The 17830-nt window shown below is 35.2% G+C and overlaps 2 protein-coding genes across 3 annotated transcripts in view; one reads left to right on the top strand and one right to left on the bottom strand.

Moving 5' to 3' along the window:
- The window catches only part of LOC132194290 (barrier-to-autointegration factor), a 295962-nt gene extending 280499 nt beyond the window's left edge, over window positions 1–15463 (bottom strand). The window contains exon 1 of the mRNA XM_059615464.1: window positions 15454–15463. The gene's annotated coding sequence lies outside the window, so the exon portion shown is untranslated. The remainder of the gene's footprint in view (window positions 1–15453) is intronic.
- Window positions 133–15830, top strand: LOC132194289 (two pore potassium channel protein sup-9-like). Of its 2 annotated transcripts, XM_059615461.1 has the most exons (7): window positions 133–378; window positions 3768–3897; window positions 5284–5493; window positions 8988–9143; window positions 9899–10216; window positions 11117–11304; window positions 12589–15830. In XM_059615461.1, exons 3-7 carry the CDS (start codon window positions 5367–5369, stop codon window positions 13147–13149), a joined length of 1350 nt encoding a protein of 449 aa, XP_059471444.1. In that variant the 5' UTR covers window positions 133–378; window positions 3768–3897; window positions 5284–5366; the 3' UTR covers window positions 13150–15830. The 2 variants fall into 2 exon arrangements, with proteins under 2 accessions (XP_059471444.1, XP_059471445.1); XM_059615462.1 differs by lacking the exon at window positions 133–378 and having other exon boundaries at window positions 3582–3897.
- The last annotated feature ends 2000 nt before the right edge of the window (window positions 15831–17830 follow it).

The following is a 17830-nucleotide window of genomic DNA, read 5'->3' as shown; positions in this document are numbered from 1 at the left end:
CCCCTGGCTGCGTGCGTCGCGCAGGGAGGAAAGACGAACGTGGAGAACGAGAGAGGGATGTCGTCATCCGCAGCTCGGAGCAGCAGCGTGTGCTGCGATATCGATTTACTCGCAGTTTCATCGATTTCGCGATGCGCTCTGGGGCTGGACGTCGCCGTCTCTGTACCACCATGTAAGGCAGCTCCGCAGCCTCAGTAGATAGCCTGGCCAGCCGAAGCTGCGAGCGGCGCCGCCGCCACTCTCTCTCTCCGAGCTCTCCTCGTGCGTCCGACGAGCCCCCGACTGGCCCCCGAAAATAGCCCCCTGCTTTACATGCCCTGCGACGCCAGCCGTGTGTTATTTTGACGCCTTCTCCGTTTCTCCGCACTCTGGTTGCAGGTGAGACCAGAACTTTTTAATTCAAACCCTTTTTTTGCAATCAGGGTTACCTTTTGAGGCTGCTTTTGAGTTTTTGAGAAGAACCCGGGCTTTCTTTCGTTCACCTTGGCCAAATGCAAGGTGGCAAAAGGAGTTTAAGGTCGTGCTCCGTAACCTACTTTGAGGTTGTGCACCACTCGCGAGAGAGCAGCTGGAGCGACAGCTCCTTTCCGCTTTGCATCCGCAATTTCCTTCGTAATTTGTCCACGACTGATGATTTTTTTTTTAAGATCGGCTCGTGCTGAAAGTGGGATAAAGTTTTGGCATTGCTAGATTTTTTCTATCATTTTTATTGAGCTCTGCAAATAAGATAATCAAAATGCTTAGAAACAAAATCTGAAGCGTGTTAGTTCAAAGTTTACCATTTATTTAATTTAGAGCACTGAAAAGTATGTTTGACTTGTTATTAAAGTACTTATTTAATTTTGAAAGAAATGCTTGCTGCAACATTTATATTAGGAGCAATAAAAATCATGCGTTAACCATAATGTCTACGAAATCAATTGCAAATTTGAAAATCATTAGAAAAAAATCAGGTACTTCTCTCTTAATAGTCAATCTTATTTAATAAAAATTTAGTATAATAATTTTATTATGTTTGTTGACATTAAAAAAACATTTTATATTAATTATATAAACATTTCAATAATTATTCCTTTTTTCTTTATATTTTAATTTAATTTTTTTTTATTATAAATTTTTTATTATTTAATTTTAATTATTAAAAGAATTTTGTTGACATTTTTTTGCTGTATATATTTATAAAATTTTCCGTCTAAAAGTTTTAACAGGCTTTTCAAATAACGTAAATTGTTCCTCAGAAGGATTACTTTGTAGCAACGAATGATCATTTATTAAAGTTGTGCGATTATGCATTCAGTGTTCAGTTATAAATTGATTAACTGTCAAACAAATTGAATATAATTAATAACATACAATTAACTAACTGAAAAAATGAACACAACTTAAATTTTCTTACCATTTCAACATCTACAATAAAACATAAAGGGAGATCCAAGATCATAACCTGACCCAGGCTAACTTAACCCTCATTACTGTTGTTGTTTATTTTTCCAATTCTTGACATCGCATTGTTTTGATTAAATTTTTGAAAACAATTCAACCTCAAATGCGTTAGGCTTGTGAATCGCTCTCATTGTATTCTCTCAAAAATATCATGAAAATTAAATAACATAAATCAACTTAATTGAAGTTAGCATCCATCACAAATCGCAATAATGGAGTTGCATAATTAAAAGCATTTATTCATAAGATTTACAGCTCACAAGCTTTTTTCTATTTCAAACATGCAAAAAAAGTAAATTAATCGATGATTAAACTTCAATTAAGGTACCTAAAATGACTTTTGGCCTTTTGAGATCCAACTTATTTATTTATTATTTCATGACTCACTCTTACGTTTTTCCTCTCCCCCATTTTTCATTTACGAAATTAAAAAAAATGCTATTTTAGATCAGAAAAAACTCCCTGGGAACGTGAGTGACAGGGGAATTAAGCGCGCACATAATATTCTATTTTTGCCGAGAGAAAAGTGGTCTCTGTGAGTGTTTCAAAGCAGTGCAACAAAAACAGAGCGCGGCATACACAACACACACACACGCCATTCAAGGCACCAAAGTGTGCTTCATTTCGCAAAGCCATTAAAAAGAAGCGTCCCACGGATATACGCGCGCGAGGAAACAATAACAGCAGTGCTGAATTGAAATAGCCACCGGCTCGAAATACCCCCTTTCGTGAGGGCTGCAGCAGCATTTTCGCAATGACAAAACGGAAAGGGCGGAGAGAACAAGTGCGGCACCCACCAGGCCGTTTGCTACAAAGTTTTGCATTCACAATTGGAATAATGAGCCGCTTATTAATTAAATCGTTCCCCTGGAGATTTTGCTCCAAGAGGATTTCTTATTTCGCTTTTCACAACTCGGGTTTTCTTGCTGCTGATAAAAATAGAAAGCGAGAGGGGAAGATTGCTTTTTTTTAATATAAATTAAAGCAAAAGCAATCTTTAAGTCTTTATGGACGGGGTTTTCATGTATAGCTTACAATTAGAACATTCAAAAGAAGAAAAGTTACAAAAGGCTTCTCTCAAATGAAATCCTCAGCTAAATAGAGAATTTTCCAAAATAATATAAAAAGTCAACAACTTAAAAAAGTCTTAATTAGACAAATCAAAGGAAATAAAGTTCTAAGTCATTATAATAAATTGTCTGATGTATAGGAAAATAAGTATAAGATTGATTCAAGCAATTAAATTATTTATACATAGTGAATCATTTATTATTTGGAGATTTATATTATCTCATCACAAACAAATGGATTAATTGTATAAATACTATTATTAGATTTTAATATTCTTGGCAAGTTCTGAAAGCCGTTTTTAAAGTTTTGGCTGCTAAAATGGAAACTTGAGAAACCGTTAAAAAATTATTTAACTCAAATTATCAAGGGACTTTTCATATCACTGAAATATGCGTTCACGCTGATCAATATGATGAGATATTTTGCTTCACAATTGTATAAAATTTTCTCAAAAATAGTGTCGTACCATTTATTTACATTTTACTATCAAAGAAAATTACAAGGAATTGGGAAAAGCTCACAAAGGTATTTCATAATTCATGTCGTTCCAAAGGGTAAAAAATTAATTTTAGCTTTTTCTCAGACAGAGTCATTTTGTATTTTTTATTGTTTCATGGCAGAATACATGACAAAAAAAATCATAAATAACTTCTTATCAAACAAACTGAAAAATTCATTCATAGAGTTAAATCAGAACTTTAAATCGAGTTCACCGTGCACCATGAATTAATTAACGATAGGGATGTTTAAAAATTATAAAATAAGATAAATATGATTGTATTATTCTCCCAATTGATACGTTGTCAAACTTTACGACTTTTCATCAAGTAAAAAATTAATGAAAACTAAAAACCTTTTGTCATGAATTAATTAAAAATGAAATTATTTTAATTTCTGAGCACGTACCATCATTTTTCATTTTGCAAAAAGGGGACGAGCAAAGTAATTAGAAATAGTGGCTCACTCAATTAACTGCAAATTCTGCAAAGGTCCAAAAATAGAACCGCGCACGCTTCGCACGTCACGAAGGCGCGTTCAATTATTTCTCGTTAAAAAACGATATAGTTGAAAGCCACTCGTGTCTGGCTTTGGATTTTCCAGCAGCGCAGCACCGCGCCAGTCAAAACAATGACGGGCATACATATTAACATACACATCATTTTCCGCGGCGTCGCACAGAGACCGGGCTACGCGTCGAGAGCAATTGCCCTGGCAGAAAGGCATTGAACCTGCATGCGTATGATTGTTGACAGTGACATGGGTCGCCAGACTTGAGCCGCACACACTTCCTGCGACGGATCATCACGACGACTTATGAGGCGTTTGTTCTCCAAGAGGCGCCGAAAATTCGGACATGGGAGTTTGCTGTCGCTCACACTCTTGGTGAGTTCCAATTTCGCTGTATTCATACAATTATGTAATTGCATAGTTTTATCTATTCATAAATCTTGTGTAAATAAATGTGATATGGAGGCGTCAGTCCTGATGACGATGACGCCAGCAATGAGGAAAAGGACACTTCTTTTCCTCGTTTCTGATGAGATGAGCAAGCCATTAACATTTGGACCCAAATTTCCTAGAATACGCATTCCTCTCTAGAAAAAAACCCCATTTTTTCCATTTAAATGCTTAAACATAATTTGAAATTAGAATTTACCTTTCCTGTGAAACTTTTTGCCCACGGATTCAAAAAACCTACCTATGAAAACTGCAATTAAGTGAAATATATATTTATTTAAATAATAATTTTGGAAAAAAAGTCAAATTTGTTAATGATAGTTTGTAGTGTTCATTTTTGTCCCAAACATCTGTCACAACTTTTACGTATGTTAAATATTAGCAAGCGCTTCACTTTTAAAGTAATTATTGAAATCCATGCGGAATTCTGGAAAATTATTTTCTCACATATCAATAAATATTATTTGCAACTAAATTAACTGTATTTGCACTGTGTGTTTCTTTTTTCTTTTGTTCTGGATTTTTATCAAACTTAATCTTCCTGTTATTGTCACTCTCTGCATTGACCTTGTCTCTGCTCACCGCCCTCATTTCGCATGTGATTGGTAGATTTTGTTTTGATATGCGGTTTAGCTGTCTTGTCCTTTTCCTCGTGTTGCGAGTATCCTTGATTGTCTGCGGTTCAAGCTCTGCTGCCATGTCGATAAAATAATTATAAATGTGCCAAATAATTATTTTGCTGCACAAAATATAAAGTAAATTTAAAGGCCGATTTTCATTAATAGTTGATTTTTGGACATATTTTAATATTTTGAAGGAAATTCTAATAATTTAATTTTGAAAATTGAAAAAAAAATTAACCAATATTCAGACCGAAATAAAAAAATTACATATTATGAGTACAATATAATAATATTCATAGACCACACATATGCACATTGATTGATTTGCCACGGAACAAATCTAATTAAATGTTCCCAAAGCACCCATACCAGTCATATTTACTTCAAAGTAAAGTAATTTATATATCTGCACATTTTTAAATTTTGAATAAGAAAATTAATTCTTAATTATTGGAATATCATGTAGGTTTTATTCTTGTTTCAAAAAAGACAACACAATTTCAACTTCATGTTTTCCGTGTATAGTTTTAAAAATAGGCCACGTTGTTTCCTTCTAACCCGACTGGTCATTCCCCTTTTCTGGTGCTTAATTTTTAATTCCACCCTCCTCGCCGCTCCCCGCAATATTCACGCAGTAGTGAAATGCACTTTGTGACGACTAACTCTTTTTCCGCCTGTGTGTATGCAGCCAGTCACGCAGCAGCAGCACTCCCCTCGGCTATAATGGCCGCGTGCTGAATACCCTTTGGCCACCCTCGCGCTCCAGCAGGAATGAAGAAGCAAAATGTGCGGACGCTATCGCTCATCGTGTGCACCTTCACTTACCTACTAGTCGGAGCCGCCGTCTTTGACGCACTCGAATCCGAGACGGAGAAGAGGCGTTGGGAAGTCCTCGACGGTGAGTCTCATTTTTTCTTCCTACATTATTTATTCAATTGCAAGTCTCGATCTGGCGAGAATTTGGAAAAAAATAAGTAAATTGAATCAATAAAGTAAAATTTAAGTTATTTATTGCAAATTAAGGAACAAAGAAAGCACGAAAAAACGACAAAATCTTTGTCAAGCAGGTCTCCGCCAAAACGTTTTGGATTCAAGAGAAATGCGCTCTGAAATATAGAGGTTGATATTTTCATTCCAAAACATTTTATAATAGAAATGTGACAAACTAGCTGAATTTTTCAATACGATATTAAAAAAATTACACATTCTTATTGCTATGTGAGGGAAATTTTGCCTATTCTAAGATTCTAAAATAAAGTTTGATTTATCGCGATTTTTTTAGCTTATTTTATGGGTATAGAAAATACAGAAAATTTAAATTTATTCAGACAAAGTATTACATTTGAACTCTCCTGTAAATGCGCCACTCAAAGTTAATTCAAAACAAGAACAATAATGAATTATGTTTACTGTTCATGTTATGTTTTGGTGCCTCACACTGAAAGTTTGTTTGCAAAGACTTCCATAAACAAATAAGATTATTTTCATCCCAAAAGGCTTGCTGAGACGATTGCGTCAGAAATTTTAACATGCTTCTCTGCGCTTCTGGTTGCGCTGCCGGCAAAAAGTTTTGTTTTTGTGTTGTTGCCTCTACCCCCGAATTAACAACTTGCAAACGAGGTCCTGTTCAAACGTTACACTCTTGCAGTAGTTAATTCCATTAGCATTTGGTGTGGTTTTGCGAGCCAGGATCTGTGTAGAAGTAAACACGGCTCATTCTGCGTCGAATGGCAGGCAACCCTCGTCGCAAATCCGGGCTCATCCCTCGGCGTGCGAAAAGCGGCGTGCTGACAAAAAAAATATCCCCCGAGAGTCAAGATTTGCAACAGCCACTTCGGATGGACGGACGGACGAGAAATGGCAAAGTTCACTCAGCCGTGTTTTAATTAAACGAGAGGTGGTTTAAGCATATACACAATTAGCCAGAAAGAGGGACGGAGGCTGTGCATAAATTATTTAATGCCGCCCCGGTGAAATTGAATTATTCGCCCTCGCCGGGCTGCTTTTGTTGAGCGGCACACAATTAAGCTGCATTATTTTCCACTCGGTACCGAAAGAGAGGCTCGGCACAGCAGAGAGACTAGAGCGAAAATCAATGCCCGCTGGTGCCGGCGTGTTGCAGGGGGGTTATGGGGAAAACCACGAGTGCGTGAAAACTTTGGCCCATACCTGCAGTATAAGAGAAAAGCTTCGTGACTCACGCGCCCGCTTCTGCAAACGGGAAAAACGCTTTCGCCCAAGATTCTTTTCACTTCGTCTCGGTGAATAGGAAGATTTTCCTCAAGCTCAAATGGGTTCTTGGATGATGTTCTGAAGTGGTCACCATTTTTAACCAGAAATGCGCTTGTCTAAAAACTACCGAATCAGAAATTATTAAAAAAACTGCGGGTTTTTATTAATTTTAATTATTAGCCTTTTTAACCAATTTTTAAATTCAATCGATTTAAAAATCTTAATGAAAATAGTGGTTGCCCAAAATCATCATTTAAAAAAATTTTCGTAGACACGCTATAAAAAAAAACATGATTTTTTGATCCTCAATTTGTTGTCCTCATAAATTTAATGCAATTTGATTAATGATTCTTTAAGAAGTCTAAATTTCGGACCAATAAAGGTTTCCCGCTGGGCGAGACTGACGTAAGCTGAAGCTTGAGACGAGTGTGGGTTTAAATCTGCCATGCGGAAAAGTCCACACTGCTGGGTAATAACTCTAAATTTGAACGGCAGACCGCTCTGGTTTCATTTGATGGCTCTGTATAATTAAATGAAATTAAATAATCGTACAGCGTTGAACAGAAGGCTCTCTAATAAATTGCCATAAAAATTTGTTGGTAAACCCCACTTATAGAATAACAACGTATTCTTTGAATTCTCAGCGTTTTCATTAACACTTATTTTATTCTTGTTTAGGCAGTCCAGACCAAAGAATATAATGTTATTTTGATTGACAACGTATTATAATGCGCTGACAATTGCTTAATATACATTAAGAAAATTTATTTAATTAAACAAATTAGAACAAATTGATATTATTTTTCATTTGAACTAAAACAACTATAAAAATTATATCAAAAATATTTTTTAATTAATAAAAAATTTGAAAAGAAAGTATAAATAATGTTATAAATTTGATTTAAAAATTATTTTAATGATTTATTTATGTTGTAGTTATTTTTGTAGTAACAAAATATTTGTCAACTTAAATTAAAGCGTAACGTTGATCCAAATAGCATATGTAAATAATGGAAAGCTCGTATAACTATATAATAGGAGTAGTAAAAATAACATTTATAATATGTCACGAGACAGTCTCCCCATTCTGATATCCGCCCGTCAAGTGTCCTGCCCACACACCACTCCGGGTGGCACGGGTTTTCCAAATGTCATCAGGTCAACCACGAGGTGAAATTTCGACTTGTCTATACTATAATCCGCCCACGATTTTGCAGGCAAGATTTTTTGCTTCTCTCCAATCAAAAATTTCACGCGTGGAAAGTTTAGAACATTTTTTATCTCCGATGCTGGGAAACCGCAACGAGCCGCTCGAGGCAACTTCTTTTAATAGGGTATGCTTCGGAAGGCTTTGCGGGTTGATGGAATTTTTAATGACGAGAGGGACGCTCTGAACGCGAACACCGCTCAGGCGCGAATATTCGCTATCGACTCTAATTGAATTAAACACGGGCGACTGACCTTTTATAGAAGGAAAGTGTGACCGGCTCGGATAACGAGCGCCCACCTTTTGCACTCTCTTTTCTTTTACATCCGAGCGCGCGATAAATAAACAGCCACCCTTTAGGAGGGATTAATGGCGACGAGTTTGAGTTGGGTGCTACGGAGCAGACACTGCACGGTTTGCGCAGCTTGAATTGTTCCTTTTTTTTCACCATCTTCACATTGGTACAGAATCAACAAAAGCTTTTCCGTATGGAGCAAGGAAATTTAAGTAATCCAATTTGTCGACCTGGTACTTTATTCCTTAAGTATAGGCAAGAGACGGCAAATAATAAGTTTACTTTTAAAGAAAAAACAAAATGTTAGGACTGGTAGGAAAGTGTTATTGAATTGTAGTTCAGTAAAAATTGTACGAATAAAATAGACAAAATTGTGCTATTCCTTATAAATTTTTCTATTTATAATTATGTTTGGTTTAAAAAAGAAATAATTTTAAATTCTGCTTCGACCTTAAAGATTGTAAAAAGAATAATTACACTTTGAAATTGAAAAATTTCCAAATGCCTTGAAATGTTGAAAATTAATTTGCAAACAAATTCTCCTACAGTGCTTGACGTCTCGCCAGATCGATTCTCTGTTGTTGACTTGTTTTGTTTGCTATTTGTGTTCCATCGCCAATGCTCAAGCAGTGATTCGCTCTTCTCTTGTTGTGTTTAGCAATTGAGAACATGGTGAAGCGCAAATACAACATTTCCGAAGACGACTACCGTCTGATGGAGACGATCGTGCTGAAATCAGAACCGCACAAAGCTGGCCACCAGTGGAAGTTTGCGGGCGCCTTCTACTATGCCACGACAGTACTCACTACCATAGGTATGCCCATGGAACCAAATCAAAAACTGACATTAATTATCTACTTATTGTTTTTTAATCTTGACTGCCGCTGATTGTTTCTTTTTAGACATAAGAAAACAAATAAAAAGAATTTTCAAATTGTTATACATTCTGGTGTGAAATTTTCAAAGACATTTCTGGACAAAAAGAGCGATTTATCAATATTTTTAAAATTTGAATTTAATGCAGTAGAAAATCTTTTATTACAAATCTAAACTATTGAATTGCTTTTGAACCCATTAAGTCTATAAAGCTCAACATTATATAGTATTAAAATGAACAAAAATAATAATAAAAGCATTTAATAAATTTAAATATTTGATGAGATTTAAGAGAATTTAATTACATGACCTTTGATATTAAATAATAATACTATCCAAAATTTAAATGAAATGTAAATTTTAGACATTTCATTTGCATTAAAATTAAATACCTGTTTTTTTTTTAGAGTAGATTGTTTCACCAGAGACTTCTCATTTTAATTTTTGAACCATATTTTGCCCGGCTAAAATTGGCAGACCAAAAAATGGGACGCCGCAATTGCCGCAGCAGCGGTGCGCCACACTTGGCCGAACACATTTGCAATTGAAAGTTATGCAAATGGCCACGCTTTCGCGTCGCGCGGGTTGCACACTCGCCGAACGGCAGGCGCTCTCCTCAATCCTTCTTTCTCCTCGTCTTTTTTCAGCAAACTTTGCCAAAGTGATTAAATCTCATATTTTTTTCTGCGGCAGGGTACGGACACTCGACGCCCAACACTGTCGGAGGCAAACTCTTCACCATGTTCTACGCGATCGTGGGCATTCCTCTGGGCCTGGTCATGTTCCAAAGCATCGGCGAGCGAGTCAACAAGCTCAGCTCGGTGGTGATTCGCGGCTGCAAGCGGATGCTGGGCTACCGCGACGTTGAGGCGTCCGAACTGAACCTGATCTGCGTGGTGACCACCCTGAGCTCGCTCACAATTGCAGGGGGTGCGGCAGCCTTCAGTCGCTACGAGGGCTGGACGTATTTCGACTCCGTCTATTATTGTTTCATAACGTTAACCACAATAGGTGAGTGAAAATGCTTTAATTTAAAAGTTAATTGAAAGGAAAGGATGATTGTTTTTAAATTTAACAATGTTTAAGATATAATTATCTTTCATTATCATAAGATTTTCATTGTTATTTGTTATGCTTGTACTGGTATAAACGGTTGTTACTGCTAAAAATATCAAAAATATTGAAAAGATACTATATTTTTTCAGGGGTTTAAATTAATAACGATTAATGTCCCCAGAATTAAAAAATACACATTACACACAAAACTTTGATTTGTCAGTAGAATTGCTTTCTTTCCAAAATAACTAAAATTAAAAAATTTATTCTTTCACTTTTATTTTCAATTCTGTTGTTAAAATAAGATCAAAATTAATTTGTTAAAAATCAGCATATAATAAGACCTTGGAATTAATCATTATGTCTTAAGTCTAATTATAGTCAAAATATTCAAAGCATATTTATAGTTCTTTTTAAAACGCTAATTGGAAAAAACAGGAACAATTAAAAATGTATCATAATCCATCACGGAACTGGTTAATTTAACTATTTTACACGGAAGAAATTTTAACTACATACTTCTTTTGCTGATAATCTGTTGCTATGTTTCATAATATCACCATTTTTTTTTTACAATCTGTTTGTCAATCTCATAAATCAGCGAGTTATTTTTATACAGTATCATAGTGTGCGTTGCGTGCAACAGGGCGTGCTGCACGCTCAGCTCTCTGGAAATATCCCTTTTTGATTTAATGGATTCGATCGGTATTAAAAGTCATTTGCAATTGTAATGAACTCAGTTCGCGGCTAGTCAAATCCTATTAACCTCACTCTTTATTTTTTATAAAAAAGTAGGCGATAAAAAAATGTGATACAGCCAACTTGATGATATAATAAAATTGATCCGTTTTGCAGGTTTTGGTGATATGGTGGCTTTGCAGAAGGACAATGCGCTTGAGAGCAAGCCCGAGTACGTGGCCTTCGCTCTCATCTTCATTCTCTTCGGCCTCGCAATAGTTGCTGCCTCTCTCAACTTGCTCGTCCTCCGTTTCGTCACAATGAACACTGAGGACGAGAGGAGAGACGAAGCTGAAGCTTTACAGGTAAAACTTTTTCGCCGTGCATTACCTGTTGAGTGCGCAACAACCCGTAAACTTCGCTTCAATTCGCTGACCTTTCAAACAAATTGCCACCCATTCAGCCACCCACAAAACTCTGACTTTATTCCATCCTCTGCTTAAGGTGATTCTTACACGAGATCCAAACTTCTTGTGCAAAACTTAACAAATCAAATCAAAACAAACTTAATCAAATCAAAAGCATTAAAGAAGGGCAAGAAGCCTAGATTTTTACTAACTTTTGATCTTAATCAAATTGTTATTTTTAGCCCTATAATGAAGCATTGGGTGGTAAAATAAATAAATTATTTTCATCTTTTCAAACAGTAATCCACAAAAAAAATTATAGTCTATTGACTCAAAGTATTATAATATAAATTTTTCACTGGATTCCGCCGAAGAATCACATTAACTTGGCATTATGGAATTTTCAATTGTTAATGAATGACGTACATCCAGTGTGGTGCTTTTGAGTCTTCGTCACACGCTGTTCGAGTCTCAATAACGTCCTTCCTGTTATGAGAGTGGGTGGAAGCACAGTTTCCGCCTCATACACGCAAGGAAAATTGCAGGTCGCCTCATAACTCAATACTGCGTTCAACTTTTACATTATGTATACATACGCTGCTTCTGCTATTATAAATCGGTTTGACAGAGCAAAGGAAATTGATTTCCAAACGCAAAAAGACGTCATTGAATAAAGTCTCGAGTGGGTAGGCAGTGAGCACACAGGAAGTAGGTACACATGTTTGAAAAGCCTCTCAAACGCAAGACTCCACTTCAAATCAGGCATAAATGCGAAAGATAAAAATTTTATCGTTACGTAATATGTACTTGGGGAGAAGTTCCTCCTTCAAATTCAGGCTACTTCAGATTGATTACCCCCTTTTAATAATTAAACGAAATTCAAGCAGGAGGTAAATTGTGGATTTAAGAAATATATAAGAGCAGAAGAGCGATTGTTTTGCCGAAAATATTGCAAGCTGAACTTTTTATTTACACGGGATAACTCTTAAGTAAATGTTTTGATTTCATTCTTTCAATTTATTTTTTTGGCAAGTTTTTAGAAGATTGAAAAAAAATATTTAAATAAAATGAAGCAATTAGTGATTCTTAACTTTATAAATTATATCATCTGAAGAAAAAGTATTTAGAAATACGTGTTATGAATTATACCTGCAATGTTGCATCTATAATAAAATTGGTTTTTGCACAAATTTATGAAAGAAACTTCCAAAAGAGACTAACAATAGTATTGTAATTTTTCAGGCTGCTCAAGGTGCAGTAAGACTGGAAGGCGACGTAATAACTGCCAACGGGTCAATAATTAGTGGTCACGGAGGCCGTAGAGGGGCCACCTCGGCTAGTGAGACTTCCCTGGCGTCCAACACGTCGGTGTGCTCGTGCAACTGCTGCTGCTGCCTGCCGGTGGTGCCGCACCGGCACAACCGGCGGCCGTCGCCACCCTCGAGCGACAGCTGCTGCTCGTCGCCGGCGGGCTCGAGTCCTCGGATCTCCAGTTCGCACATGAGCACGCCGCGCTTCCGCGTGCAGAACTCGCACTCGTCGCACTACGTCACGCAGCACCTGCTGCTGCGGCCGCCGCAGAAGTCGCACCCTGAGATCCTGTACCTGCGCGAGCCGCTCACCGCCATCTACTACCCGCCGTCCGACGACGAGCCGCCCCCGCCAAAGCCGCTCAAGCAGCGCGCCCCCAAACCGCCTCCCATTGACACTAGCGCGGCGCTTCTGCTGCAGCCGCCCCTGACGCCAGATAGTCTTAAGAGCTGCCCCTCACCGTCAGCCTACAGCCACCGCTTGTCCATTTAAATCAATCAAAACGATGTAAAAGTTTTTACTTTATTTTGCAAGGATCTGGAAAAAGACGGTTTTTGAAATGAAAAATTAACGCTTTTATACTGTTAATATCATTGATCTCATTTTTTTTAATTTTTGTTTTTAAAACTTATTAATAATGTTTATATTTTAAATTTAAATATTGCATTTATTGAGATTTGAGCCTGAAAGTTAATTGCTTTATTCAATTTAAGTGAAACATAATCAAAATATTCAATAGTAACAATCCACCACAAAACAAAAAAAATTAGGCCTGAATATTACATCCATTTCATCCATTGGAAGGTTTTAAGGAATATTTTATTGCATTTATGAATTATCAGGGAATTATCAATTTGATTTTAGAATTTAATCTGAACCTTAATAATGATGTAATGGCCAAAATTAAAATAGTCCGTCTGTTCATTAAGTTTTTGGTGAATTATAAAGTTTATAACATTATAACAAAGAAAAAATACGCATCAATATTTTCAAATTTATATATTTTATTTATTATAAGCAAAATTTTGTTTTAAAGATTTTTGACACTTTTTTTATGCCAATTTTTTTAGATCTAGACAATTATAAACAAAGCTTATAGTCTCTTGATCTCACTCCATTAAAATTCTAAGAGTTGTAAGAACTTGTAAAAGTGATTTTCTGCACAACCAATCTTCAGAGAAACGTGTAATTTTCTTTCAATAAATTTTTGTAAATTTTAAAGCAACCGATCTCACAAATATATTTTAAAGTCGGATGACCTTAACAAAATTAAAAATTGTAGAGGTTCGTTTAAATTATATTGCCTGTTATAATCCAGATCCTAATTTTAATTATTAAATATTTCCTTTAGTTAGTTGATTTTAATACAAAGCTTCCATTCCTATATTATGTTAGATTTTACACTTAAATATTATTTTCTTTGCATTTTTGCTTATAAAAAATGGACCGAATGCAGTTAACGAGCCATCATATCATCGCTAGAAGTGAGGTGCATGCAGTGATAAAGTGCCACAGGAACCTAATACACAATGTAGTGACTGAAACAGAGCCCCTTCCCCTCTAAAAAGTGAAGAAAATTGCCACGTGTACATAATATAGCTCTTGATTTTACACACACAAACACTATGTAATTTAAAAATTAATATGTATAAATACGATTTGAACGAAAAATCACGGTTAAAAAGCCATCTAGCGAACTGATTTTGGCATGACAAAGGTAGAAAAATCATTAGTGAGAGAAGCAGAGAATTTAAAAAAATAAAATATCACAGCGACCTTAGCGAGAATTTGTATATTTAAAAATCAAGATCGATCAATTTGATTCTTGGCAGACACACTTAGGTGAACAAATGTAACTTGACACACATACACTCTATGAGGAAACCTTTTGCCAACAATGAAGGATGAAGACACCAAAAAAGTTTTTCAATCGTCAAAGGGAGAGAAAATTTTTACATCAATTAAAAAGGGAAAGGCGAGTCGGAGTTAATTAAATTGCAATTAATAAGACCAATTTGTTAAAAATAAACTTTCTTATTGTGCAAATTGTGGAGGTATATTGAGCTAAACAAAATCTGGTGACATATTTATTGGCTTTTAAAGTCTGATCTGAGGTTTGACACTCACTGGCGACGCATCTCATCAAAGATTCAAACACATTCCTTTTGGTAGAGTTTAGATATAAACTTTTGCTTTGTGTCTGCTTAGTGGGTAGATTTTTATAACTATTATATCCTTCTCTAGAGTGTTATTGTAAGCCATAAAAGATACTAATCATTTTCTAAGTTAAGGCCTAATTAGCAATAATTTTTTTCGCGACATTTAATTCTTATGTTGGTCGCTTCAATATTATATAATTATAGAAGCTTTGATGCTTTCAAGTTGTTTAGTTCTTCCAGTTTTCTGCAGAATTGACACCTTCTGTCAATCCAAAGTGATCGAGTCTTGTGAAAGAGAAGCCGCAGTTAAAAAGCTCAAAGTAAAAATACACAAAAGGAAACAAGTAATCAGTCAACAGTTTTTCTACTAAACAAATGAATTAATTTGTTTGCGGATCGGTTAAGGTTGTTTTAGGAAGTCTCTTGCATTTTTACATATAAAATAAGCAAATTAAAAAAATCACGCAGATTTTAATAAAATTCTGATAAAGGACTTAAACTTTTGAAAATGAAATGTAGTAAATCGCTGTACATACCGGGACCATGGCTGATAGGAAAAAAATGACATGTGCACCGGATCTAATTGAGAATAAGACAAAAGGCTTGATGCCGAAACTTTCCGTTTCTATAATATATTTCAAGCAAACGATTAAAGACAAAAACTGATTTTGTAAATCTAATAATAATTGTTGTTGTTGATTTAAAATTAAAAGAGTAATTAGCGTTATGACGAAAATGCAAAGATCTCTTATAGCTGAGCTACGGGCCGGTAAATGTTTAAAAGCGCGCAAAGTACCAGTTATGTAAATGTTGAGACAAACGCATAAATTGACAAATGAGGAACATTTGCCGCATCAGAGACTAACAATGAGTTAAATATTTACACTCTAAATTAAGTCAATTTGTGTCCTGACACAAACATTTTAAATATATATTTGTTGGTTCCAAACACACACGAGACGCATCATCAAAGGTAATGTTCCATGATATGATAATTTTGTTGAATAAAAATTCTCAAACAATCAATTCCCTTTGTTTTATTGTGACAAGCAAAATAGTCTTGACGAACTAATTTTTTTTTATATAGAATATAAAAAAGTGGCATTGTGTTAAGAAATATATTATTAAAAGCTTGCAATGACATAATTTCTTCACTTATTAAATTTGATATTGGGATTAAATTTTAAGTTGATGCTGACAAGTTAAAGTTTGCGGAATTCATTTTAAAGTAGATCCATTATTGACATCATAAATTTAATATATGATTTTATTTAAATAAATTTTTAAGGGGCTCTTTCTAACTGAAACAGAATTTTATGATACTAGAATATTTGCTAACCTCGTACTTCCTCACCTTTTTCCAACTAAAATTAGACATTCATAATTCACCTTTTTGCATGGAAAAATAGATCTTTTTACCAGTCTATTTGAATTGCTTTTTTCAATTTTCTCTAGACAATATGAAGTCCTTAAAACAATTGATTTAACAAAAAACTTAGTGTTACAGAGCTCTTTACGATTAAATTTAATGAGCCATAATTAAAGTTAATTTTAGAACTCTCCTATTCCGTACAGTAATTTTCCTTGCTATTTTTATTGCATAGCCAAAGGGTTCAATGATGAATCGGCTTTAGGTGGACGAGAGAGCAATTTTCTCTTGAAAAACAAGAGTGTCCACATTCCGAGGGGCAATTTGTGGAAAGCAGGAGCCGAAATGTGCCCGGTAAATCAGTATAATCGCGCCTGAAATTAGCATTCCGAGTGAATTCGTGCCAAGCCGAATATATTAAAATCGCTCTGAGAGGGGCAAGCAAGATTATTATATATTATGGCAGAAACCCGCGAGATAAATTTATGTATATATCTGTGCTGGGTAGAGCAGACCCATATAATTATGGATCGTTCTAACTCATCCTGCGCCCGTTTGCGTGTACCCTTGGCACATACCCTAGTTACTCCACTGTGAGCACCTTGCTGCTTTTCACGGAAAGAAGACAAAAGACCGCTTTGCTGCTGGCAAGCGACGGCGTCATTTTGCAGCAGCGATTTCCACTGGCGCAATGCCGATGCTTTCCGACGAGTGTCTCTTCTTTTTCTCCTCGCAGACGCATTTTATGACCGCGGTTTTATCCCGTCGTCACCAGCAGCAATTTGCGACTCTCGGCACAAACACATGCATGCTGTAAATCAAGGCCTTAGGTAACACGAAGCCTCATTTTGTTATCTTGTGTGTTTCGTCTGTCACCATCAATAATAAAATAATAATAATAATAAAACTTAGATTAGCTTTAACCAAGATTTAATTTAAAGGAGAACATGCACAAAAAAATGATATCAAAACATTTCAAATCTTCTATAATCGTGCCTAATAAAAAGAGAATTATTGTTTTTACCGTTTTTACTTAATTTAGGTCAGCATATTTGGTCAAAGTAAAAATGCAAATAATTTCAAGGACTCGTTAATAACATATTATGAAGTCTTTTTAACAATGATGGCTAAAATTTCCAATTGTTTTTCAAAAATTTTTGCTGTAAAGACTGCATTTCATGAATTTGCCCATAGAGAGACTCGTGCGTAAGTCCTTACATTCGTGCCTAGACTCAAGTGTAATGGTAAGAAGGGAAAATTAAATTGTTTATGACATGGCAAAATGATCAGATATCGCAAAATTAATATTGCAAAATCTTTTCAGACAAAAAGATAGTATTGAAATTTCATAAAAGACGGATTTTTTTGCAGCAATTATTAGTATTAATATTTTTTTTTTATTAATGAGTATATATTTGAAATAAAGATTTGTTTGAAAAATTACTTAAATTATTTTTGTTTTATAACAACCTTGTGTATTAAAATTATAACAAAATGTTCAAGTTAAAACGTTTATACTATTGTGTTGATCCAGTGAAAAAAAAAATGATTTTATGTTATTTTAGAGAGTAAAAGATTTATGTATTTCTATTTTCTTTCTTCAAATTTTGAATAAAAATATTAGCAATCTAATTTATTGCAAATT

This window comes from Neocloeon triangulifer, unplaced genomic scaffold, assembly GCF_031216515.1.
Source record: "Neocloeon triangulifer isolate White Clay Creek 2 clone unplaced genomic scaffold, ASM3121651v1 ptg000006l, whole genome shotgun sequence".
In the NCBI taxonomy this organism is placed as follows: Eukaryota; Metazoa; Arthropoda; class Insecta; order Ephemeroptera; family Baetidae; genus Neocloeon; species Neocloeon triangulifer.
Note: the sequence above shows the minus strand (reverse complement) of the source record. Positions and strands in the feature narration are given on the sequence as shown.